The sequence below is a fragment of the Leptinotarsa decemlineata genome, unplaced genomic scaffold (genome assembly GCF_025532065.1).
Source record: "Leptinotarsa decemlineata unplaced genomic scaffold, Ldec_3_MD MMD2_P_RNA_scaffold_12, whole genome shotgun sequence".
Classification (NCBI taxonomy): domain Eukaryota; kingdom Metazoa; phylum Arthropoda; class Insecta; order Coleoptera; family Chrysomelidae; genus Leptinotarsa; species Leptinotarsa decemlineata.
The window spans coordinates 5,954,105-5,980,104 of NW_027412526.1; the positions used below are offsets into that span (position 1 = coordinate 5,954,105).

Consider the following 26,000-nt stretch of genomic DNA (forward strand, 5'->3'; position numbering starts at 1 on the left):
CCGTTAACCAGCTGTCGCACCCCTACGAACGGCAACCCTCAGAAGCCGAAACTTGTGCTAAGGATTAAGGAGCTAAGGATTAACGAGGTCTTACCTTTTTCCTAAAACGGAAGTGTACCCTTCTGAAGAATTGAAAATTTCTTCTGATTTTTTTACTAAATTTTACAAGTGGATAGATATATGAATAGTTCATGCGACTATCTTATGTAGATTGTCCCCAGAATAATGAACTGAAAATTTCAGTAAGTCCCAAAGTTTTCAAAATCTATGAGTAATACAACAAGTGGTTTAGTCAGAATTTATTTCAACAAAGGTGTTTTCCAGCTCGGCATATTTTCTGGTCAGTTTGATGTATTGTCGTCAAAATTATATGGCGGATATAAAAGTTGCAGGCTTCTTAGTTTGTCCGGATCCAAAATTGAGCTGACCCGTTTCTTTATGACCTCCAGAGAATCCACCCTTTTAACAGGAATCCTTTTGGGTACGTCATACGTATCTTGATTTATTATAATGGAGGGTTCTCTGTGTACCTGCTCTATTTCATAACAATCGCAATCCTTGTTGCTGCAGTAACAAGTTTTCAACATTAACGAGATAGATTTTCCTAGTTTACGTGAACCACGTATATGAAGAGATGATGGTTTATGTTGAGCAACAAAAGTCTCAGGCGAAAAATTATCTTTGTTCGCATCTGAAAAAAAGTTTGGATCAAGGTAAAACTCTATAAGGAACGAAGTAATTCTACTATAAAGAAATTTAACAATTGTGATTCACGCACAATATACGAGAAATATATTATTTGGGAAGTGACATGAAAAAGGTTTTTGTATTGAGTCGCACTTTATCTAAACCACTTCATAACTACGGGGGTGGTCTAGAAAGTTTTCAACTTCAACATGAAGATGGCAGCACTCGTAAATAAAAGCTAGTGAATTTCATTGTTCATCTGTTGCCAGATACCCACAAAAGTTTCAGCCATTTTGGATGTGCAGGTGTGTAACAGTCGTTTCAGTGAGTTGATGTGTATATGATTAATTAATGTATATGAAACTTGGATACGCCTGCAACAAAAATTCAGTCCAAACAGTGAACTGCAAGGCAGTGTCGGGTTAAGCCAGCGCGGGGCCTAAGGGTATTGAATAAAACAAAACTGTTACTAATAAACTTTTCTGGATTTAATATGGGTAAATTCAGAGATGACACTTTCATATATCAACTTCTTTGTGCAAATCATATTCATCAAAGTTGTATGATTAGGAAGTTCTTGGCCCATTGTGTTTCAACTTGACGTTGAAAAAGAACGTTCGCCACTGCAGTTAGTGATCATGAGAGACAAGTAAATTCGAAAGGCGATTTCTGCGTTTGAGAAACATGATTATAAGGAATTATTTGATAAAGGTTTATAAAATTGCAGTTCCAGAAGCTTTGGTTCTGGAACCAAAGCTTTGGTTCTGGAACCAAAGCTTCTGGAACCACATACATCTGTTTTTAGCAGTTCATCGAACTGCACTAATTCGTCGCCTAGGTTGCTCTCCAAATCGTCTTTGTAAGCACTGACCATACTTGTGGCGTTTTCCAAAGTCTCTTCTGTTGTAAGGGATTTCACCTGTCGAAATACTCCAAAACCACCAGAAACTTTATGTTATGCTTCTATACGTTCAGATAAAGCATTTTGACTGAATAACAATTTTTACTGAGATTTACTTACCAGTTTCATTCGCGATAGAAGTTTCATCAGGAACACGGTTCTTAATCTGAATGGATGACTGTTCATTTTCCGTTTTGTCAAACGTTTTGGTTTTGCTGAGAGTTTTTTTGTAAATTTCCAAGGAACTTCGCCTTTTCTCGAGAGGAACAATTGTCCGTTTCGGGATAACCCACTCCGATGATGCTTCTGGTGTCCTCGACAAAATTTCTTTTCGAGAAGCGCAATCGCACGAGGTATTGCTGCAAGTGCACTGTAAAAAGAGGGACAGAGTCCTTTTGCGAGATATGGCGTATCCGGAAGGATTATTATTGTTCATTAGCGCTCTCGTACTTTGGCTTCTGAATGAATCGACTAGAAGAAGAGATAAACTTACATAAGAAGAATATCCTATTAGTATCAACACTATGAATATGATTAAATCATTAATTTTCATATATACTCGTGAAAACATTTGAAGCAGAATATTTTATTAGGCACATTCTGAATACAAAGGTCAAAAATTTACCAATAATCACCACTTAACAAAGTATTTTCATAGCAGGAGTAGCAGGAATCGACTGCCCCTGCAGGAAAGCGCCCTCACTTGTGCACCTCCACAGAGGGAACCCCAAAAAGAATTAAGAAGCCGCGCAACGACAGTAATGTCGTTCCAAAACCTTCGCGGAGGCCACCGTGAGACACCTGAAGGTTGCCAAAGAGAGTGTGTGTTCGGCGAGTCTTGGCCTACACCTGCCGATATAATGCCTCCTACTGACCTGTCCACCTTCCTAGAAAGGACAGGATGGGCGATGACCTAGAAGGACAACTCCTCGGGAGGATGTACAATGTGAATAACATACTGAAACTTATTCTTCACTCTAACTTTTATATACCCCACATAATCACCAGTAGAAACTATCTTCTCAGATAATTACCTAGAGAATTTACTCAACTTTTATATACCTCAGGTATATATCCTGGAATGCCAGGATAGCTTCCCAAATTTCTGCTATCGCAGTTGTCGGTTGATTGGTCAAACCACCAACACTGACATAAATACTTGGCAAGTTGACTTGGATGTCACATCAATAGATGGGTTCCACTTATGTCTCGCTTGCGTTTCTACGCAGTTATTTTCATCAAGTACTTTCTTGGTTATTCACATTTTGTACTGACGGTACTGACGATGCCCAACAGACTGAAACAGCTGTCTACCGGTGGCTCTTGAATTGAAATCAAAATTGGAATGATCAGAATAGTACTTATCTATTTATCTTTTTATTTTCATGGAATTATTTTCCAGCTGCTTGACTGCATTAACCTCTATATGTATCTAATTATTCCGAACGACTCGCCAGCATTATGCCTAAGGTAAGATGATACTTGGATTTTTCTCCAAATGTAAATATTGTTGTAGATCATCCCCTGAAAAAGAATAACACCGGCCGCCGCTGGCCGTCGTGAATTAATTGTGACGTGGCGCGACTTGCGCTTCGCGACTGTTTTAGTTTTGGCGTCGCTTCCATAGACTTCTAGCGAATTCCTTATAGGCTTCAAATTACTTCGATTACCATATATAAATGCTACACACACCACACGATCGAAAGTCAAGTCAAATTACAGTGCAAATAAGACGATGTACATTTGAATATTAGCTTTAATTAAAGTATTTGGTTGTATCAACACCGAAATAAAGTTAAGTTTAATTATTGTACAGTGTAGACAATTATTGTGAAAACCACGGGGAAAACGTCAAAATATTATATCTATTTCAAACACATTCTCAGTCTTATTGATTGGATTTCTTACCTTGAATACCTTCCTTATTTGCACACTGTTCGGGCTTTTTTTCCAATAGAGGTTCCGTACACTTTGAAACAGAATTATTACGTTGTCCCAATGCACCTACTGGTAGACAATAATAGCCAATTAATTGTCATATAATTATCAGTTTGTGTGAATTGAATGTTAGTGCTGAAAGTGAGTATTACCTTCATTTTTTTTCGGAACTGCATTTCTGTAGGTATTTATTGCCCCTGTTGAAAAAAAACATGATATTGTTAATATCTTTCAAATTGAACTAGTAGCTTTTTTCAAACTCGTCAAAATTGAAGGAAGAAAGAACAATTGAGAGTCGTTGCCATGTGTCTTCTTCTACTTTCTCTGCAGCTTCCAGTGCGAAGCAACTAATTTGCTTGAATCAAATAACATTTTATTGTTTAAAATATTTCATCGTGATAATGGATTTTTTTTGTTTATTGTTTGCTTATAAACACTAGTTTCTTAGGATCAATAAATGTCCCTTTGTAGTGATCTATGTAAATACTAATTGTGTCTACTAATACTGTTAAGTTTTCTTTAAGAAACTGTCCAAAGTATGCCAATTTATTATCTTTCAATTTATCAAAGACTAATATAATGTCCTTTAAATGTAACCTGGATCATATAATTCTTGAAGAACACATCATTGATCATAAACTAGAGAACAAATTTTTAGGTCTCAACATAGACTTCAAATTTGGAACGCATATTAGTATACTATGCAAAAAATTATCCCCAAGTTGTTGCGATAAGGTCTATCTCTAACTCTTTGGGCTATCACTCTGCTAGAAAAGCATACTATGCACTTTTTCGAAACCCACTTTCTGTACGGAGTTTGTTTCTGGGGGAGCAGCTGTCAAAACTTAATTGAGTCAAGTTTTCACAATTCAAAAAAGAGCAGTGAGATTCATTACCAGAGCTGAGTCCAAGATTCCTGTGAGCCCCTCTTTCAAATTATCTCATCTTAACAGTCTCTATTTTAGAAACAGTCTGCCTAATGCACAAAGATAACATCTCGAACTGAACTCGAAGTTATGCCACTCGTCTCACATTCAATATTCCTCTTCCTATTACGTCAACAGCAAAAATTAAAAACTCGATTCTTTATAATAGCAAAAAATATTTCAATCATGTCCCCCTTTCAATCAGAAAGTTAACCTGCTACAAACAGTTTCGAAAAAGAGTAAAAAGTAAAAAACTTCTGCTAGATAAAGCTTATTTTAGTATTGAGGAATTTCTTTCGGGTGCCTTTGCAACTTATAATTGCAACTTTTGATTCTTGACTGTTATTTTAATGTTTCAGATTGTTTTAGTTCTTGAGCCTGCTATGTCAACAAAACCTAACCTTTTATGACAATAAAGCATTTCTGACTCTGACTATCAGCCATTGGACTGCTCTGACTATCAACCAATGGATGCTCTGACTATCAACCAATGGACTGCTCTGAATGATTTCTCATCTCTAATAATAACAAAGCAGCACAATTGATTTGGAACATCTTTTACATTCAAGATTTTGATGTTTATAAAGTTTAATTAGCCATCTATAATATTCGCGTGGTAAACTCCACGAAAATATATCATTTAATTGATTTATATAATAAGAAATTGTTTCAATATATTCACAGGATTCGTACATTAATTTATATTATATTATTCATCAAATAGCTCCCCTCTACAAGCAATCCTTGGAATGATTCAACTTCTTATTCATTAGGTAAGATATGTTCAATATGTATTACAATTATTTGTTGAAAATTAAATTATATGACTTTCATGACTTTATTGAAGCATACATTGAATTATATAAATAAAAAATATAAAGGTCAATTAATCCTATTTCCTTAGCAGATTCCCAAAATCAGCTGGGTAGTCGGTTCAGAATGTTTTTCATCTAAAACAAAAACGGTACATTAAAAGGCTGAAAAACATGATAGAACTGACAGATTTTTTACGAAAATCCATTATAAAGTATTCAAAAAACACACTTCAATGTGATATTTCCACCTGAAAGTTTTTACAAAACCGCGACACGTGTTTCGCCATACAATTATAGCTGTCATACAATTTTTCGATACCATTTTCATAGTACGTCTTTAGCCTCAGAATAGGCCTCAGCTCCGATGATTACGTTTTCATCGGCGCTGTTTTTTTTTTCAGAAAGCATTCCTTGAGGTCTGAGATCAGAAAAAAGTCGTTGGGGGCCAGATGTGGAGAATACGGCGGATGGGGAAGCAATTCGAAGCCCAATTCATGCAATTTTGCCAACGTTTTCATTGATTTGTGACACGGTACATTGTCTTGATGAAACGGCACTTTCCTTTTCTTCGTACGGGGCCCTTTTTCCGCAAGTTCGTTCTTCAAACGCTCCAATAACGTTATGTAATAGTTGCTGTTGATGGTTTTTCCTTTTTCAAGATGGTCGATGAATATTATACTAATATGCGCATCCCAAAATATTGATACCATAACCTTTCCAGCGGACTGTTGCGTCTTTGCATGCTTTGGATACCTATCGCGGTATTATAAACATTCAAGTGGAAATCTACCGTTAGTGTTTTTTTTTTAATCGGGTGAAAAACTTTTCATCATTATTGATGAATAAATATTATGTAGACTGAAGATTCTGTTCGTGCAATTTGTTTTTAACTTGGTTTAGGTACAGAGGTAGTGTTACGGCTAAATCAGAGAATTGCTTGTCGAGTGGATAGAGCAAATTCGATAAAGCAAAGCAATATCTGAAGTGACAGAAAAATATATTGAGTTTTGAATATTCTACGAAACCGTTACGGAATCCTCATTCAGAAATTTACCAGCCGGAAGCAATGATATAGCTTATCACAGGGATATGTGTCTGGAAGAGAGTCTATACGTTGGCCTGTCCACAGCATTAATTCTACAATCTAATATTTATGTGTTTATTAAAGTTAGATTGAAATTTATCTAGTCGAGGTAAGAAATAGTTTTCTTTATAGATACCACCTACCCAATGAGAGGTTTGATTTATTTTTCTCAATTGCTATTACAGCGGGGTTAATGTTGCAACGACACCCTTCATTTTTACAGTTGCAAACATTTTTAACAGCATTGCTCCTCCATTTGCTGTAGTCGCCATTTTTCTTTTTTTCTGCGATGACATCCTTGTATACGTAAGTCTTTGTGTCAGGAACACGGTTCTTTGAAGCCCTCTCTTCAATGGAATCAGGCGCTTCGCCTGCTTTTGATTTATCGAAAATACTTTTCACATTTTCTGAAGTTTCGCGTTTTGAGTATTGACTCTTTTGGGTTTCGTGTCTTTTTGTCACGGTGGATGTACCTATAACCGAACTATCCGTGGAACTAGTACTTCTTTCATCTGTTTTTCTAGAAGTTTCTAGGAAAATATTCGAATCAAATCAAATGACTTGTTATTTGATTGGATTCAACTCACTTATTTGTTTCTTGGTAGATACAGGCTTCCAGTTATTCAATTCCTTGATATCCTTTTTAATCGCTCGCTCATCCACTTCTTGTACATATTGCTCAGCTGGAGATGTTATAGAATCGCACATCTTACATCGTGTCTTGTGGGTCAACTGCAAAGTTATAATGTACACAAATACAGTATACGGGCTATTTTCTAAAATGATCGTTAAATGAATACAGATAATTCATTATTATTTTGTTTATAACCAAGTCAAGCTGCTGGAAAATAATTCCATAAAAAACAAAGGATAAATAGATAAGTATGAACAGAAATGTCCACCCCAATCTACCGCTTGAGGCTGGACATAGCAGATTACCTCCAACAGCAAGGGCACTTCCTTCGACGTGCGCCATGAGCTTCGGTCTACCTCCACGGAGGGAACCCCAAGAAGGTTGAAGAAGCCGCGCAACGACAGTAATATCGCTGCACCATCCAAAACCTTCGCGGAGGCCACCGTGAGACACCTCAAGGTTGCCAAAAGGAGTGTATGTTCGGCGAGTCTTGGCCTATACCTGCCTTCCTGGAAAGGACAGGATGGACGATGACCTAGGAGGACAACTCTTTGGGAGGATGTACAATGGGTCACATGTGGCCTAAGATTTCACAGATACCAGATTTCAGAATTCATTTCAGAATGATAATCCCTTGATGTTGTGCCTGATTTAAATATAAGCCGACAAATAGGAATAAAACCCATGTCACTCCCTGCATGGACAATAATGACTTTTGGTCCCTTCGCAATATTTTTAAATAACCCTATGGTTAATTCATCCGTCCAGTTCTTGGAAGAAACACAATTGGTCGTTGTTGGCTACGAAAATAATTGATTTTTTGTAAATACTTGACCCTCAATGCTCTAATGTCCATTTTCTGCATTAAAATTTTTCTATTACTTTCAGTCCTCCATTTGAAACCTATTTTCTACGAAGACATGTTTGGGAAGCCACAATTCCCAAAACGCCATTAATTTTATGTTGGAACACACCCTGAAAGTAGTAAATAATCCGTCTAATATTGGAATACTTATACTGGGGAATATCAGTCGACTGGTCGGTTGATAGCCAAGTGGTTCGGCGTGGGTGATTTGTTCACTCACTCGAATTGACTGATGTGTTGGTCGGTGGTTCAAGCCCTAGTCTGAACGATCGATCTTCACTTGCTATCGTCCTACCCGTGTTAGGAATCACACGTTAAAAGGTAAGACCTCGTTAATCCTTAGCTCGCACAAGTTTCGACTTCTGTGGGTTGTCGTTCGTAGGGGTGCGACAGCTGGTTAACGGAAAAACATATTTTAAAACAGATTTTTTTTTCTCTTCTAGGCCGCTTCTTTCTTGGGGTGGAAAATTTTTCATCTCCGTTATTTGCAGAAAGTATAGTTGCACCCCTTCTTTAACCACTCTTTCAATGGTTCTAATTGAAACACCTAATACAAAAGGAAGACTTTGCACTCCTTTATATTCGATTAAAAATATGAAAAAACATTTTCCTAGAACATTCATGTAATCAAAATAATTTACCAAGTACGAATTTTTTGTTAACAAAACTTTGAAACTTTATTAAACGATTTGTACACTTATTAGGACGTCTAGTTTTTCTGTATGTGTAATTCCGAAATAACTGAAATATCATATAGAAGAATAATTCATACTCCTCCCAAAAAAAGTATATTATGTGAGTTTCATAATTCGACTTGGAATATTGATTTCATTACCTTACCTTAACTTCATTCAGTTTCTTCTTTTGAATCTCTCTCAGCGCTGATAACCACATATTCCTGTATTCTTCGTGTATTTTTGCGGCAACATCTTCATTGTTATCGTTGCTTTCGTTCACTTCCTCTTCTTCTGATTTTTCTTCTTGGGAAGTTACAGAGGATCGATTCTTCGTATTCTCAATGATTGTGCATTTTATTGGGCTCAGGTTTTTTTCCATGACACTTTTCCAAAAAGCGATACATTTTTCTGTGTCCTCGTCGTTCGGACTCTGTTCAAATGTAAATGCCTATAATACGTCAAACAACAGCCACAAATACTTTAACATCGAAAGAAATTATTCAAGGTGATTGAATAACAATCAATCAATTGAATAACATGAATTTTGGACACAAAAGTCGCCTTTTTACAAAAAGTAGGAACGAATTTCTTTTTGCGAACTATTTTATAATTTTTCAAAATTATCTCAGTTAAGATTTATAGATTCTATACTGTACTTGATATCCCAAAACCATTATTTTGAAAGATCAACAGCATCAATTTGATTAATTCAAAATTATTGTTTTATTAAAATTGAATGTTATTGTGAGAAAGTGAAAATTAAAAAAGAATTCTGATTAACGAAATTGTCACAACAATTTTAAAATCGTCATTTGAAAAAAAGAATGTTGAGGAATATCGTCCCATCGATATAGTATGAGAACAATAATTAGAAATGAAATAGCAACAGGTTAACTATTGAAAAAAAATTAACTACATACCTATCTGAATTTCAAACAAAATCCTTGTTTGAGGATGGAGTGACATTTTGTTGTTCGCTCCAACTTGGGAAGAGGAATGAAATACTCTGAAAGAATTCCGATTTTCAATTAAGGACTATCATTGACTTTAGGTCGATGATGGCCACTATCTTGCACTGATGAGTGGCTAATGAGCCCGAAACCTGTCTGCGAGTGTGCCCGTTCCAAAATTGAAGGTCAGTTGTATTGCCAATTCCATATGCAATAAATTTTTTGTGTAGATTCCTGCACTGACGCCTGTCGGATATAATCCAACGCCGTTCGTGGTATTAGCCAGAGGAGTAGTTGTTTTCTGATAGGCGTCAGTCCATTGAACCTACTGTATAGGTATATTCGAGACTGGCTTGAATGTTTAAAGTTCATTTCTTTAGATTTACAAAATCCTTGTGAGAATGTTATTCAAAGAGTTTTTAAAACCACTGATACAAATCTGTTGATACACATGTTATTTCTTGATTGGAAGTTATCAAATTTATTAATACTGTATCATCCCCTTAAGACCATGTGTTTGGCATTCCTCAGGGAACAGTATTAGGTCCGAGTCTTCTCATAATATAATATAAATGATTCAAGTATATAATTCAAGAATGTGCGTTGAGAATAATAGTATAAAATGAGTCATTGAAAAAACAAAATTTATATTATCAAGAAACAAACAATAAGTAGGATATTTCGTATTGTAGTCCGATGACTACAGTACAAAAAAAATTACTCGATATTAATGGATGATTATTCAATCACTTGATATTACCTACAATATAATACAGAAAAAATCAAAATCGATTCATTTGGAAAAAGCAGTACAAATATTTTCTACTAGACAAAGCTGTGTATGTGGTTCGTCTATATTTAGTTTCATTAACTGAGACTCTGCTGTATCAAAAGAAATAAAAATCGATTTTATTCTGCATATATTATACACTATTGAACAGCTTTGAAAGAATCGAAGAATTAATAATATTGACCTACCTTGAACAAAGACTCTCCTGAGTTAATCGTATCTGTGTGACCATCGCTTTCCAGACTGGGCCTGCTTTCTGAATCAACCTTTTTTTGAGACTGTTTGTGAAACATATTAATGTTTTCAGGTTTAGCGTAACAAATAACATCTCCTTTACGATAACATTTCCTACGAATCTGGTCTCCACTTTTCCTTGCATTATCAGTCAAATCCTCTATGGAAGAAGCCAAATTTTCCAGGTCCATTTGAATTCCCTACAAATTGCTTCAGGAACAATGGAATTTCTGTGAGTTTTCAATGCGAGAGTGGATGTAGCAATATTCTCAAAGTGCTCAAGACAATAAACCGGAGTTTTATAAAAACACTTTCCTAGAATTTGCGACAAATAGTAGCTCTAAGCACGGAAAACACCGTTTAAAAAATTGTTCGGGAATCAGATTGTGTAAAGCGTCAAGTATATGACACTGACAGATGCTTTCACACTCATCAGCACTGATGAGTGTTGTGATTAGCCAACTAGTAGCCCAGATAAAAAGGACATTCCAGTTTGCAATAATTCCCAACAAGCTGGATTGTTGTACATACTTTAAACATGTTATTATTACCCGAATGTCAAAAGTCCCTGTCGATTCCACTTGTGTTTTGTTTTTGTATTCGGTGGCAAACGTCACACATTTTCGTTTTTTGGCGAATATCTCTTGAATAGTTAGGTTAGGTTCAAAGTTAGTGGGTCTATTCGACAAATCATGAAACTTTGAAACAACAAAAATTAATTGATTCCAATAGCACATTTGCTTTTTCAGCTACATGAAAACCCGGAAAAACCTGCAGCACGACATCGTCTGAGGATCTTGGTCTGCCAATGTCCTCTCTTTCATAAAACAAAATGTAGGGTGTGTCCAGAGGCATAAAACTGTTTTATTGTATAGCGAAACACGTGTCGCGGCTTTTGTAAAATCCTTTATAGTGAAAATCATACAATAAACTATATTCATTAGTTTTTTCATATGGATTTCCATCAATTATTGGCCAGTTCTATTCAATTGATAAGGTAAACTTTGACTTTCTTCAAAAATATTTATTTTATCATCAATTTCTATTTTGTTCCCGTCAAAGTAGTCCTCTTCAGCCCCCAATCCTCTAAGCAGTTCTTCCGATATGCACTCTTTGGTATTTCCTTGAACTCTCTCAGCAATTCGGTTTCTACCTCCTTAATCGTCCCAATACGCCGTCCTTTCACAGGCCTCTTCAATCTTGATAACAGGAATAAGTCGCAGAGGGCCAAATCTGGTGAATACGGTGGCTGAAGCATGATAACGGTGTTGTTTTTGGTCAAAAAAATACGAACAAGCAACAAGGAGTGAGCAGGTGAATTATCGTTATGCCAAAAGCCATGAATTGTTTTCCCATAATACCAGAAGTTTTCTTCATATTGCTTCTCGCAAGCGGCGCATAACTTCAAGACAATACTCCTCATTGATCGTATGACCATGTGGCAAGATTTCCTGATGAACTAAGCCACGGTAATTGAAGGAAACAGTGAGCAAAACCTTGACATTTGATGGAACTTGGTGTGCTTTTTTGGTCTTGGCTTTCCTGGACTCTACCATCGGGTAAATTGGAGTTTGGTTTCGATATCATAACCATATACCCATGATTCGTCTCCAGTAACGACCCTATTGAGCAGATCTGGATGCTCATGCGATGTTTTTTTTGGTTAACATTTAGCAATTTTGGAACGAACTTCGCTACCACACGCTTCATGCCCAAAATTTCCGAAAAAATTGAATGGCATTAGCCAACCGATATGACGATATCCTCAGCAACTTCTCTAAAGTGAATCGACGATTCTCCATAGTAATTTTCTTCATATTTTCTACATTTCCCCGCACTCCTATTTTTTTTCATTGTAGAAAACATAATAATGATAATAATAACAAATAATAGAAAATGAAATACTTCAATTGCTACCAACATTTTAATTTTGTTGTAAATTTTGTTACAAATAGGCAGTCAATAAGTCCTCTCCGAATTGCTAAGAAATTCATTAGGAAAGAACTTCATCTCTGATCAGATTTCTCAGTTAACAATAAATTTTTGAAGATTTATTTGCCAATATTTCTCAACGGCCTGAAAATAAACAAAAAAAATCCAACAAAAACAAAATAAAAGAGTAATTGTTGTATTATGATAATGTGTTTTCTTAATCTGTTATCATCGATATCAGAAAGAAAAATATTGACTTAATTGAACATTTGCTTCATAATGTACCTATATTAAAATTTTCAATCAACTATTGGAACTATAAATTATTTGTTTCTGAATACCAAGAGGATCTTCATGCAGACCAATTATATTAATGTTTTCATTTTCTGTCTTTTTTGTGCTTCTTTCAACTGTTCATTAGTGGAGTTAAAATCATTTACCAATCTGTAATGTTATTGCCAATTTTCCAGAGTTCCTCAACTACCACAATATGAAAACAAAGGAAGTTGACAAACCGGCCCCAAGAATATTCACCAGGTAATAAGAATGTATGTAAACTTTCATGGTCAGAAATTGATTTTATTTTCTGAGGTTGTTGATAGTGGCTTCGTGACGTTTCATCTACAACTGAGGTAAATGTCAAAAGCGTTGAGGCGAAAAACGCAGTGTTCTATTGGAATAAACACTCGTGCAATATTATGTGACTTGTTTAAAACCTTCGACGATGTCTTCCTTGATATTCTACTAGTAAAACTTCAGAAATATGGATTTCGCAATATCCAGCTCTCATCCTCGTTCAAACTTTCTTGAAAGAACAATATTGAATCGTAGAAGAGAATAAATAAGCACGGAGTCCCACTAGGATCAGTGCTGGGACCACTATTTTCCATAATATACAAGTATGCAACTTTCTTAACAAGTAATGAAAATTTCAATAAGATTACGAGAAATACTGGCAGAAATGAAGAAGTATTTCTATTCGAATAATTTATGTAAAAACGAAACCAAATGTATCAGTTTCACTAAAAATTGGAAGGTCGCAGCGGATATGATCAATGTAAAATCGCTTGAAAGTCGCTTGGACTGATATTATCGAAAAGTAACTTCGTTCTGAGAAATTTCAGGGAGATGGTATTCCTGGAGATACTATGGAGCCATCATTTGCCATTTGAGATATAGTGTTCTGCTTCGTGGGATGATTCTAGATAGACATTTATAAGTAAGGCAAAGAAAATCATTTTAACTATTGCCAAATAGAAATGGAGATTCTCTCACTTCCCTACATTCACATTCCGGAAGCTATTTTATAATAAAGACAAATGCATTAAGGGTTATCTAATTTTCGACCACAACACTGGTATCAGTAGTCTTTCTTGTTATTGTGTCAAAGAAACAAAAACAAACTGACTTTTTGCCAAGAAAAATTCATAACCATATACCTGAGGATTGGAAATGCTACGGTATGAATAAATTGAAACAGAAAGTTAGGAAAAGCTTTTTATCCAATTGATGTGCATTCTCTTTCTTGGATCATATTGCTACCTCAATTTCAGCTCATTCTACTTGATTCCACCGAAGACATTCTTCAAGTATGGTCCCACAGATGTGTTGAGACGTCTTTACTTGGAGTTTTTATTCAACTATTGAGCTGTATTTGTCAGTTTGAAAATTTATAAACATATGAACTTTAACTAGAGGAAATTAACACGAACAAGCCTAGTTGCCTGCACTTAACACATGGATCAGGCCTATCAACTAAACCAATAGGAATGAAGCCACATCCATCACTGATGGGGTAAAGTGAGAATCTGAAGCCAAACAATTTAGCATGTGATTAGCAAAGCCTCAGCATTCGTCTTCCGCAACCAGCTGACCATGTCAACAAACCCAGAAACCAACGAATTCAATTCAAAACTCCGCTGAAAACGAAAAATGTCTCGAAATGCTCCTAGTATCCAGATTTTAAATGCGTGAATTCAAACAAGAGAGAGTCGTTCCTATGGTAACTGTAAAAATAACATATTTAGACATATATTTAGGTTAAAATGTGTAAAAATAAAAGTTTATTCTTAAATCTACGCTGATGGCATCACTTTAAGGCGTTCGAAGGCTGCTTTCTCCAAAGTTTCCCGATGATCCGGGTGAGCAATATTAATCAAGGCGTGAGCTCTTTGTCTGAGCGACTTGCCAAAGAGGTAAGCGATACCATATTCAGTGACGACATAATGGGCGTGAGCTCTTGTTGTAACCACTCCAGCACCTGGAAACAATAGTATTTTCCGTCATTGTGTTATATACTGTGCACAATGTCCAATTATAAAATGAAATACTGGATTTGAATTAGCCAAGAAAAATGAATCCTTGCATATCAACTCACCAAAAATGCGCAGTCATATGTCTGTGTTACCTCAAAATGAATATGGATTCGGGCATTAACTTTGCAAAGATACGTTCTGATCAATGACCTGCTCAAGCTCAATCAATGTGCGCTAATCAGGGAAAATAAACGCAATTTTCGAGACACATTCAGAAATAAATTACTGTGAATTTAAAATCCTGTCATCCCTATGCTATTTGGTAGCTAGTATCTGTCGTGCTTTGGACCTACGGCCAACATATTACCAAAGCCGATGCTAAACCAGCTGTGAACTTCAATCTCGGACCTGAGACAGTTTTTTTTTTCAATTTGAATGTTGAACAGCATAAAACTAAATCCACTCTGATAACTAATGAACACCACTATAACACTAGGCAGAAACACAATACTTACTTGCCTTCTCCAGCTTTAAAGTCTATCGGGTAGAAGAATTTTTAATTTTTGGACCCGAAACTCTACGGGCGCCTTCCGCAATATATCTCAGAAATTAATGATATCGAACAATTCAAAAATAAGCTGAAAGGTTATATCAAATCGACCTTCATGGTTGATATACATCTACAAATCAAAAACCCTCTTCATGATATAGTACGTTGGTCAACAGTAAAGTCTCTTCTGATTATGAACCATGTCCATGATATATACAGTGCATTTCTTTAATGTCCCCCCACTTTTATTTTTTGAACGGGTCAACTCAAAAAATTGAAATTTAGGATAATGAAATTGATGCATGAAAACTTTATTTTGAAGTGAAATTGACAGATGGAACTTTCAAGATGGCGACTGGGCGCCATCTGGGAAAAAAAATTAAAAGGAAAGGGGGGTCTTGTGACACATCATTTTGAAGCTCCTGACGAATATTTCACAACCCTGAATATGATGTCAATATCTTCAACTACTACAAAATGGCGGAACTTTTAATAATTGCCTGAATACATTGACATTTAACTACATAATATGAGGTAATAAGCTTGATAAGTTCAGAAGATGCTCGAAATGGTTGCCTTGAACTTCTTGACATATGAACAGCCTATCCGATATTTCATGTCGAACATTTTCGAACACAGTAACGTCAATATCTCTGCAAATATTTATTATTCTCTGCCGTATATCCAATATTGAAGCAGGTTCAGTTTCATACACCTTTTGCTTAAAAATAGCCTCATAAAAAAAGTTCAAAGGTGTCAAATTTGGCGAGCGGGCTGGCAGGACCTCGACGGCCAATCCAACGACCGGGAAAAGTAGTATCCAAATAGTTTCTTACTTATCTGGAGGAATGTGGTGGTGCAGCATCTTTTTGGAATACAAAATCCATATCGAATTCATTAGGATTCGCTTCGACGATTTCAGTGATGAGAGGGTCAACAGTGGTTTCCAGCATATTCAAATATAGTTCCCCTGTTAAATTTTGATTAGTAAATAGAGGTCCTACAATATGGTTTCCCAATATTGATAGATTGTTGACGTTGTACCTTTCTACTGGTAAAACCGAAAACTAAATGAAAAAATTCTAACTGAACAATGATGTTCATTGTAGTACTGACACTTTTTGTCGTTTTTAGAAACAAAAAATGACTTAACAAACCTTATGAGGTTGTTGGAATTGCCATATGGCAGATAAAAAGGAATATTTCTAGAAATATCGATATTAATGTGTTTGTCTTCAGGAAATTATTAAATGTTCCAGCATTTTGTAGTAGGTTGTGAAGCATTTGCCAAGAGGTTCAAAAAACTGAAGGGGGGGACATTAAAGGAATGCACTGTATTTTCTGAGATATATTGCATTGTCCATGCATGTGTTAATAGTGTAGTATAGATTGTTATATTACTTTCTAAAACAATATTTATATTTTTCACTTTTACCTCAAGTGTTTGTTTCTCTTGTATTTTTTTAATTTATTTTTATGCATCATTTCTAGAGATTTGGAATAATGCTTATGTATCATATCTACTATTTATACTTATTACGCTGCTTGTTTTCAACATATACAAGAATTTGATTTCTCACAGGTTTGCTCACTTTGTTGCACATTATTTAGGTCAGCCTATGATACTTCTACGTTGTAACGGTTTCCTTTGTGCGATAAATTATTATTATGTATTATTATTATTATTATTAATGCCAATATGTATCACTAAATATTTGAAGCATAAAAATAATCTACATATAACCTCCCAAAATAAACATCTCACACATAATGGTCATAATCACATGATCTGTAAACCGATTTTTAAGAAGTCAAAATAATTGCATTCTTTAAATTAAATGATGGGCTTCCATATAGCCTTGAAGTATCGAAAAAAAAAATTTTGAATATGCCAGTAGAAATATAGGTTTCCCATTGACTGAAAAAAAATACGCATTTTCGTTAGTTTGAAAACTATCATGGAATATGTTATATGCTTATGTTTTATATAATTATAATCTATCTTGATCTATTGACAGACGTCTCACAATGACAGATATTTTGAAAAAACAGTTTTTACCGGGTATACAGTATCTATCAGGAGAAAATTCAATAAAAGCCAACCCATCTAAACTTTACTCCTGAATTCAAAATGAAAAGAGTATTTTGCAAAGTTTTTTGTCAATATCTACAACCCTTATGCAGCGACCCCAATTATCATCCCAGAAAAAAACATTTTGCTTTCATTGAACAATAATATGTTTTTGGTATCACTTTAAGTCTTGCCAAACAAACACACTGTTGAAAGATACAGCATTCCATCTATGTTTGGAATATGAAAACAGATACTTCCTGCCTGTCACAATAATTTATTTCGTACTGCAGTGGAGGGTAAAGTAGTAGTAAAGACACTTTCAATCAAACTTGGATTGGTAATTGTTGACTATCAACTTGTCATGGGTGTTTCTTCCTACCAGCAAAACTGTATTCTACTCATTGAATTCATAAAACAAACCCCGCGAGAAAGCAACTTATTGATAAAAATCATACCTGGTTTAAGTATTGGGGTTATCTTGGATTCTCCCTTGTTTGTGGAAGAAGGTAAGGCAATTATGGGCTTCCCTTTTCCATCGAGTCCTTCAGCAGCTCCTCTGATGAAATCGACTTGTCCTCCGAAACCAGAGTACATTCTTGTACCGATAGAATCGGATGATATCTGCCCCGTTATATCCACTTCTATACACGAGTTTATTGCTGTCATTTGGGGTTGTCTGGCGATGATACCTATTAATATGACATGATTGTACATTTTTTGTGAATTATTATGAAAGTCAAATGGAAATATGAAATGCTTTCAAAATTATGTTCTTGTCTCACATAAATGAACGAGATTATACGAGAGTGGCATCTCACAGTTACAAACTGAACTAAATTGTCGGTAAAACAGGATAAATATTCATAAATTTGAAAAAAAAATGACACAAATCTCTCGAACAGAAGTATGTGCACACTTATTATTACTTAAACTTTGAACTATTTTTCATGGACCTCAAGATGAAATAATAGAGAAGTATAACTTTACTCTTTAAACTTTTAAGAAAAATTCGTTCGAAATAAAATCATATACAGGGTGTCCCACATAAGACTCCGCGGGCAAATATCTGAAAAATGAGGGAGGATATCCATATTTCGTGAAAGCAGATGGAAATCTAGTGGAGTAATATCAGGACTTCGAGCTGGCCATGGTATTGGACCCTCATTTTCAATCCATTTCTCATTAAAAGTATCATCCAAATATTGGGTAACTATTCTATTATTATGTGGAGGTGCCCCATCTTGTTGAAACCACATATTCAGTCGAGTTTGTATTGGTTAATTCTCCAAGAGTTTCGGCAACACATGTTCTAGAAAAACCAAGTACCTCTACCTATTGAGAATTCCTTCGAAAAAATGAAGTCCTATCAAACAACCATCAATGATTCGGCACCAAACATCAGCCCCCCACACAGACTGAAATCTGGTTTCTTGCACCCAATGAGGGTTCACGTCACACCAATAGTGACAATTATGTTTGTTTATTATATCGTTATTATGGAAACGGCGTTCATCACTCCATAATTTTTTTTTTCAAAAACTGATCATCATCATTAATACGGGTGGACAACCATGCAATTAAGTTCAATCTTCTATCAGCATCTCCTGAATATATATTTAAGTTATTAAAAATGAAACATGAAGATTATCACCTGGATGTAGTCCTTGAAATACAATGCATTGCTACTTGTATGCTCTTTTTCATTTTGCTCGCGGGGTTTTATCTGGGACACCCTGTATATAGAGGTAAGGGATGCCATATTCACTTTAAAAAACAAACAGACAAAGGACATATATGGTTTCAATACCAAAATTATCAAATGCATTGCTAATGACATAGTGTACCCCCTTACTAACCTATACAATGAGTGTGTGAAAGAAGGAACTTTTCCTACTTGTCTCAAATTGAGTTGTGTAATTCCTATACATAAAGGTGGCGCAACAAATCTGATATCAAATAATCGACCTATCTCTATCATACCTTATTTTGCCAAAATATTCGAAATACTGCTGAAAATACCTTCAACTAATCACTTTGAACAACATAATTTATTTACTGTACAGTTCGGTTTTCGATCCCAACACTCAACAACAATGGCTATAAATTCACTTGTTGAGACTATAACTGATAGTTTTGAATCCGGCGGATTCACAATGTCATTTTTTTGTGACTTAAGTAAGGCGTTCGATTGTGTTTGCCCCTCAAAAATTCAATATTATAAATTATCTACAGGCAGTCTTAAACTGATGAAGTCCTATCTGGATGACAGACAGCAAGCTGTTTACTTGAATGGCAAATTTACTAGCTTACTTCCTATTGAGTATGGAGTTCCCCAGGGGTCGATATTGGGACCGATCCTTTTCTTGATTTACTTCAATGATATAAGATTTAGTGACACAAGTGCTAACTTCGTGCTGTTTGCTGATGATACAACTGTATCAATTTCTGGAAATAATATTGATACTTTGCGTACTACATTCGAGGATACTCTGACAAATGTCACTGAGTGGTTTGCCGTAAATAATCTTAAACTTAATGAAGATAAGAGCCAAACAGTCATTTTTTCGTTGCGCGAAGTGCCAGATATCAGTAACCCTGAATATGTTAGGTTTCTAGGTGTATACATTGACCCCAAATTGACTTGGAATGTAAATATTGATAGACTTATAGTCAAAATATCCAAAAATACTTATCTCCTGAGGAACTTACAAAAAGCGGTATCAAAACCAGTTCTGAAAACAGCTTTCCATGGGATTATTCAATCTCACATATCGTATTCAGTACTTGTCTGGGGCCATGTGCCCAATGCATCAGATTTATTTGGCATCCAGAGAAGAGCAATTAGGATTCTTGATAACCTTTCTTACAGGCAAGACTGTAGAAGTAGCTTCATAAATAATAAAATACTTACACTTCCATCATTATATATATTGCAATGCCTGCTACATGTTAAAAAACATATAAGAGGTTATACTACACATGATGCAATCCACAGTTATAACACTCGAAATAATTCAAATCTGTATCTCCAGAACCATAGAGTCAACAGAACCAGAACTGGCGTAAATTATTATGCTCCAAAAATGTATAATTCGCTTCCCCAAAATATCAAAAATCTACCTTTGAAGGAGTTCAAATACAGAATCAAAAATTTTTTAATTAAAAAAGCTTTTTATTCCTTAGATGAATATTTTAGTGATGGTTTTCGAGACATGTAATACCACTTAATTATATATATATTTTAACTTGTTTTATATTTCTATTTCATAGTTAGTTTGTTTCATTTGCACAAATGTATGTATATCTATAGTAATTGTCCATTTAACCATTCAAGTTATCTGAATATTTTATTTTTTGTATTTATAGATAAGCAATATCTGTTATGACCTGTGTAAACTTTGTATTAGCACCAAATATATACTACTACTACTACTACTATATATTTGACCAACAAAAGATGTAGATACAAAAATATACCATTACTTACCAGTGTTGTTCACATAATCAACAACCAGCATCTCAACGAACGGGTTGTTATCTACGAAATCGTATAATTCTTGCGTCCCGATCAAGAATGAGCCTACCATTCGGCCCTTGTGTATCGTTTTCCGGTTGTTGGTAATACACCCTCTGTTGACCAAGTCAATCACGCCACCAGCAAACATTTCCGAATGGATTCCCAAATCTTTGTGGTTAGTCAAGGCCGCCAAAACGGCGTCTGGAATGCTGCCGATACCTACAAAAATAAAATGAGTATTCCACCTCTGACACCAATTTCAAAATGCCATACAACTAGTCAAAAAGGACTTAAAGTGGGTCTTGTGCAGTCTTGAATAAGTATTCAATGAGATACTACAGTTTAAAGTGGACTCATGAAAACGTACAAAACTTTGAAACAACCTGATACATTCCTTATAGTAATATATATAAACATCTACAAAAGGGCTTCTTGTGATATGATATGGGTAAAACAGAAATAACTCAAGTAACATAAAAACAAAGACTTTCTAACGTTTGTTTGACAGTGGTTGATGATGTTTCATTGTGAATTTTCCTAGTTCGCACTTCCATTGTCTAATATGATTTTAATATAATTCGAAATCTATGAAAGAATAAATATAATTATTGTAATGAATAGCTGAAATATCAATTATATTAAGCAATAAAACGTGAAATGAAAATACAATAAAACGGGTAAAATAATCAAGATAAAAGATGGAAATAACCACAGAGTAAAAAGAAATAAAAAATAAGGAACGAATTTAAAAAAGATTTCAAACCAAGTTACTTCACGCCATTTCAATTACACACATCGGAAAAGTCTAGGGATATTTTTATAACATATTAAATATCATAAAAATAAATGCATGAGGTCGTTTAATTTCGATTAATTTGGTACACTCGACCACCCTGTAGATTTCTATGGGTTGAACAAAGCCTGCAAAAACGGTAACTAATCTTTTATCAAGTTTTTACAAACTGTAGGTTTTCAGCAATTAAACTGGAAATATTGTGTTTTGACATGGAACGCCATCACTTACCATTGGCTGAGATGAATAGAGCTGTAGGGCTTCTTCAAGATGGCATGCGACAAAATGATGTAGCTCTTCGTTTGGGGGGTCTCCCAAAGTGTTATCAGTCGATTGTGGCGGCGTTTCCGTGAAACTGGCATTCCAGCCGAACAACATCCAGGGCGAGGACGCGCTACAACTGCAGTTCAAGACCGATTTTTGGTCTTAACCGCAAGAAGACAACCAACAATCACAGCACCTGAGTTGGTTAACGTGTTGCAACAGACGCACCAGGTAACCATTGGTCGTGATACTGTCAGAAATCGACTGCATGAAGCAGATCTACACAACAGAAGGCCACTTAGATGTCCACATTTGTCGAGAGGCAATCGCGGTAGAAGATTAGAGTGGTGTCAAGAACATCAAAACTGGGATGCAAATGATTGGGCCACAGTTTTGTTTACAGACGAATCCAGATTTGGATTTCATCCAGATTCTCGTCGAGTAAGACTGTGGAGACGACAACGAAGGAGTTGATGAATTGCCATGGTCAGCACAATCACCGGACCTGAATCCCATCGAGCATGTGTGGGACATGCTTCAACGAAGAATTACTCCGCATATGGGGAACATTCACACAACGTTTCAATTGAGAGAGCTTTTAATCGCTGAATGGGTAAATGTACCTCAACAAGACATTGACAATCTCATTTTGTCGATGCACGATAGATGTAGGGCCGTAATAAACCAGCGTGGAGGCCATACTTTGTACTGATTCCAATTTTTTTGTATTGTGATTTTTTTTCGGAGTGCCATATTTTTTTTTAGTTTTGCTTATATGTGCACTCAGTATTTTTGACCATTTAATAAATTTTGTTGTAAATTACATTCGTTTAATAATCACCCGTCAACTTTTTTCCCCTGAAGCGATCTAAAAAAAATATATTGCCATTTTAAAAAATATCCCTAGACTTTTCCGATGTGTGTATTAATATCTCCAATCATTGGAACTGCTAAATTTGTGCCCATGTATTTATAAGAGAAGAAAAACCTATTCTAATCTATTAAAATACGCGTAAATTTTTACTATTTTAGTATTGACTATCCTATAAAACCTATTGTAAATGATGGGGTGATATTAACACTTTGATTGAAAACAATATTAAGGGATTCCCCGTAGGTATTGTAGTGTTACCAACTTACACTATTACAATATACCACGCCGTTTCGATTATTAGTATCCCCAATCACTGGAACTGCTAAATTTGTGCCCATGTATTTAAAATAGACAAAAAAACCTATTCTAATATATCAAAAAACGCGTCAATTTTTACTATTTTATTGTTGACTATCCTGTAAAACCTATTCTAAATGATGGGGTGATATAAACACCTTGATTGAAAACAATATTAAGGGATTCCCCGTAGGTATTGTAGTGTTACCAACTTTCACTATGACAATATACCACGCCGTTTCGATTATTAATATCCCTAATCACTGGAACTGCTAAATTTGTGCCCATGTATTTAAAATAGACAAAAAATCTATCCTAATCTATCAAAATACGCGTCAATTTTATTATTTTATTATTGACTATCATATAAAACCTATTCTAAATGATGGAATGATACAAACACCTTGATTAGGAAAAAATTAATTATGGGATTCCCCTGTAGGTATTGTAGTGTTGCTAACTTTCACTGTCGATCAATCACCAGAAAAATAAGTTTAACGGGCTTAAAACCTACCGAAATCTTCAAAAGCAAACTAAACTTCTCCAAAGAGGTGAAATACCTTGGTACTATCCTCGACAGGAAGCTAACATGGAACTCTCATCTACAGAGTAGAGCAAAAAGAGCATACGTGGCTTATGAGCAATGTCGGAGGACAGTGGGACGCGCATGGGGTCTTTCACCCCGTGTGGTCACATGGATCTACACTGCAATAATAAGACATATGTTAACGTATGGAGCCATTGCATGGGGACCGAAGGTTTTACAAGCAACGGCCATCCAAGAATTATATCAAATACAGCGACTGGCTTGTTTAAACAACATAGGAACCATGAGAACAACACCAACCGCGGCAATGGAATTAATTACGGGTCTGACCCCTCTGAACGTGTACGTTAAGGAGGTTGCGTTAATGGCCATGGTACGATTGCGCACGGCTGGTGTAAACCTCGAAGTAGGAATGGGTCAATTGAGGCTGGGCCTATGGCAGGAAGCGCTTACTGCGCAACCTCTGCTGCAGGCAACAAGTGATGCAATTGAACCCAGGTTTGTGTTTAATAAACCCTACAAAATACAAATTAAGCAGAACACGAGTCAGATGCTACAAATGCAATACGGATTTATACGGATGGCTCAAAAACCAAAGAAGGCTCAGGATGTGGAGTGTACTCCAGATCACTAAGCCTAACGATTAAGTGGGGAATGGGAAGAAGTACCAGGGTTGTCCAAACAGAACTGGCTGGTATCTCAATCGCCACAAAAGAAATATTCAAGAAAGGAATTTCTGGCAAAAACATAACAATCTGCACTGACAGCAGACAAGCCCTATTAGCCTTGAACAGACAATGCATAACCTCATCAGGGCTAGTACTACAGTGTCATCAAGATTTAGCCATAGCCTCGGTAGATAATAACATTATCCTGAGGTGGGTTAAAGGACACGACAGGAGTAACGGTAATTGCATTGCCGACTCTTTAGCCCTCCCTTCTCTACAGATACAGATACAGTATGACCAACGCGCACTTCAAGAATAGCTAGCTGGGTGTCTTTGAAGTGGGGTTTAACTTTTTTCAATTATAGTTTTTTTGGGCGCTAGTGCCTAATTTAATCTGACAATGGCCTATAGTGGTGAATATAAAACTTACCCAGCTGTAGAGTGGCTCCATCATCAACCAAATTCTCCGCGATGTTCTTCCCAATTTTGCATTCCACGTCGGTTGGTGGTTTTCCGCCATGGATGGGTAGCGGAGTGTCAGTCTTAACAGCATAATCTATGTGGCTGATGTGTATAATACCATCGCCAAATGTTCTTGGCATATTTTTATTTATTTGTGCTGTAATTGAAACACATATATGAGAGGTCAGCCACATACAAATTGTTTATTTTGAAAATGAGCCTTGTTTAGAGAAAAGTTAACGAAAAATATCTATGTTTATATAACTTTAATTTTAAAATAACGATTAATCGTCTTAAATATACACAAATATTATCTCTTATTTCTACTTCAAAAAATACTTGATTATGTTTATCAATCTCTACTCAAGTGAAAATAAATAATCATGAAGCATGATTGAAATGAACTTACCCACGATAATTTTTGAATGGGACATACCAGCCCTTACACAATCCACGCTGGTTCCCAAACTGCAATACCCATGTTGATCTGGAGGAGAGACCTATTAATAATGTAGGAGTTATTGAAGAAGTGACTCCAAGACAGTGTTTTGAATAATATTCCTCAAATCTTTGGGAAGCTACTTCAGCTTTGTTCCAGTATTGCTTGAAGGTAGACAATTCTAATTTTTCACTATTCAGTTACCCTGCATACAACTTTGTTTTTTTCTGTTTTGACTATCTTATTTTGTTGCAAGCAACAATTTTCGTACAGAATTACTTTTCTCTGATTTTTTTTCTGCTTCTTCTCTGGCTACCACAAGGCTGGACGTACTGTATAATCATAAACTGATATCAGTCTTATGAAAACACTTTTTCTACATCCGAACAAAAACAGAATTTCTGTTATGGAACTGAGTCCTTTCAATGGTTTTCCAAACAGATTAATTTTAATGAAAAATGAGAAACAAAACTACCACTTGTATTTGTAACTAACTTTACGTTAGGATTCATATCCTAAAAATTAGTACATATAGGTTTTTCAATATGCTTTATTTGTGTGCGACCGAAAGTTCGGTTTCTGTAGAGTTTCGGCAAAAAACGGGTTTCGGTTTCGGCGGCAAACCTGCCGAAACTACAGCCGAAACTACAACCGAAACTGCATTCGGGAGTTCTCGCGCTGTGATCGGTAATGTTCGGCGCGTCGAATTTCATACAAGCAAAGAAAACATTTTGCCACGTCCACGTGCCTAATCATGTCGTGACTAACTTTGTGATTTACTTTGTTTATTACATAAATATTAAGTACCTATTGTGATACTAGTTAAC

At 35.6% G+C, this 26,000-nt stretch overlaps 2 protein-coding genes across 3 annotated transcripts in view; both read right to left on the reverse strand.

Annotated features, from left to right (window-relative positions):
- Window positions 1-284: 284 nt before the first annotated feature.
- Window positions 285-11,827, reverse strand: LOC111501814 (uncharacterized). Of its 2 annotated transcripts, none has more exons than XM_023155730.2 (8): window positions 10,456-11,827; window positions 8,691-8,975; window positions 6,939-7,083; window positions 6,495-6,881; window positions 3,679-3,723; window positions 3,497-3,595; window positions 1,709-2,059; window positions 285-691 (listed from the first exon to the last, which is right to left on the reverse strand). In XM_023155730.2, the coding sequence occupies exons 1-8, from the start codon at window positions 10,690-10,692 to the stop codon at window positions 342-344; spliced, it is 1,899 nt and encodes a 632-aa protein (XP_023011498.2). In that variant the 5' UTR covers window positions 10,693-11,827; the 3' UTR covers window positions 285-341. The 2 variants fall into 2 exon arrangements, with proteins under 2 accessions (XP_023011498.2, XP_023011499.2); XM_023155731.2 differs by having other exon boundaries at window positions 8,691-8,957; window positions 10,456-11,024.
- A 584-nt stretch (window positions 11,828-12,411) lies between these two features.
- Window positions 12,412-26,000, reverse strand: part of LOC111501813 (succinyl-CoA:acetate/propanoyl-CoA:succinate CoA transferase) — a 37,245-nt gene continuing 23,656 nt past the window's right edge. The window contains exons 4-8 of the mRNA XM_023155729.2: window positions 25,144-25,234; window positions 24,703-24,891; window positions 20,800-21,048; window positions 17,768-18,001; window positions 12,412-14,693 (exon numbers count right to left, since the gene is read on the reverse strand). Coding sequence (XP_023011497.2) covers window positions 14,509-14,693; window positions 17,768-18,001; window positions 20,800-21,048; window positions 24,703-24,891; window positions 25,144-25,234 — 948 coding nt within the window. The 3' untranslated portion in view covers window positions 12,412-14,508. The remainder of the gene's footprint in view (window positions 14,694-17,767; window positions 18,002-20,799; window positions 21,049-24,702; window positions 24,892-25,143; window positions 25,235-26,000) is intronic.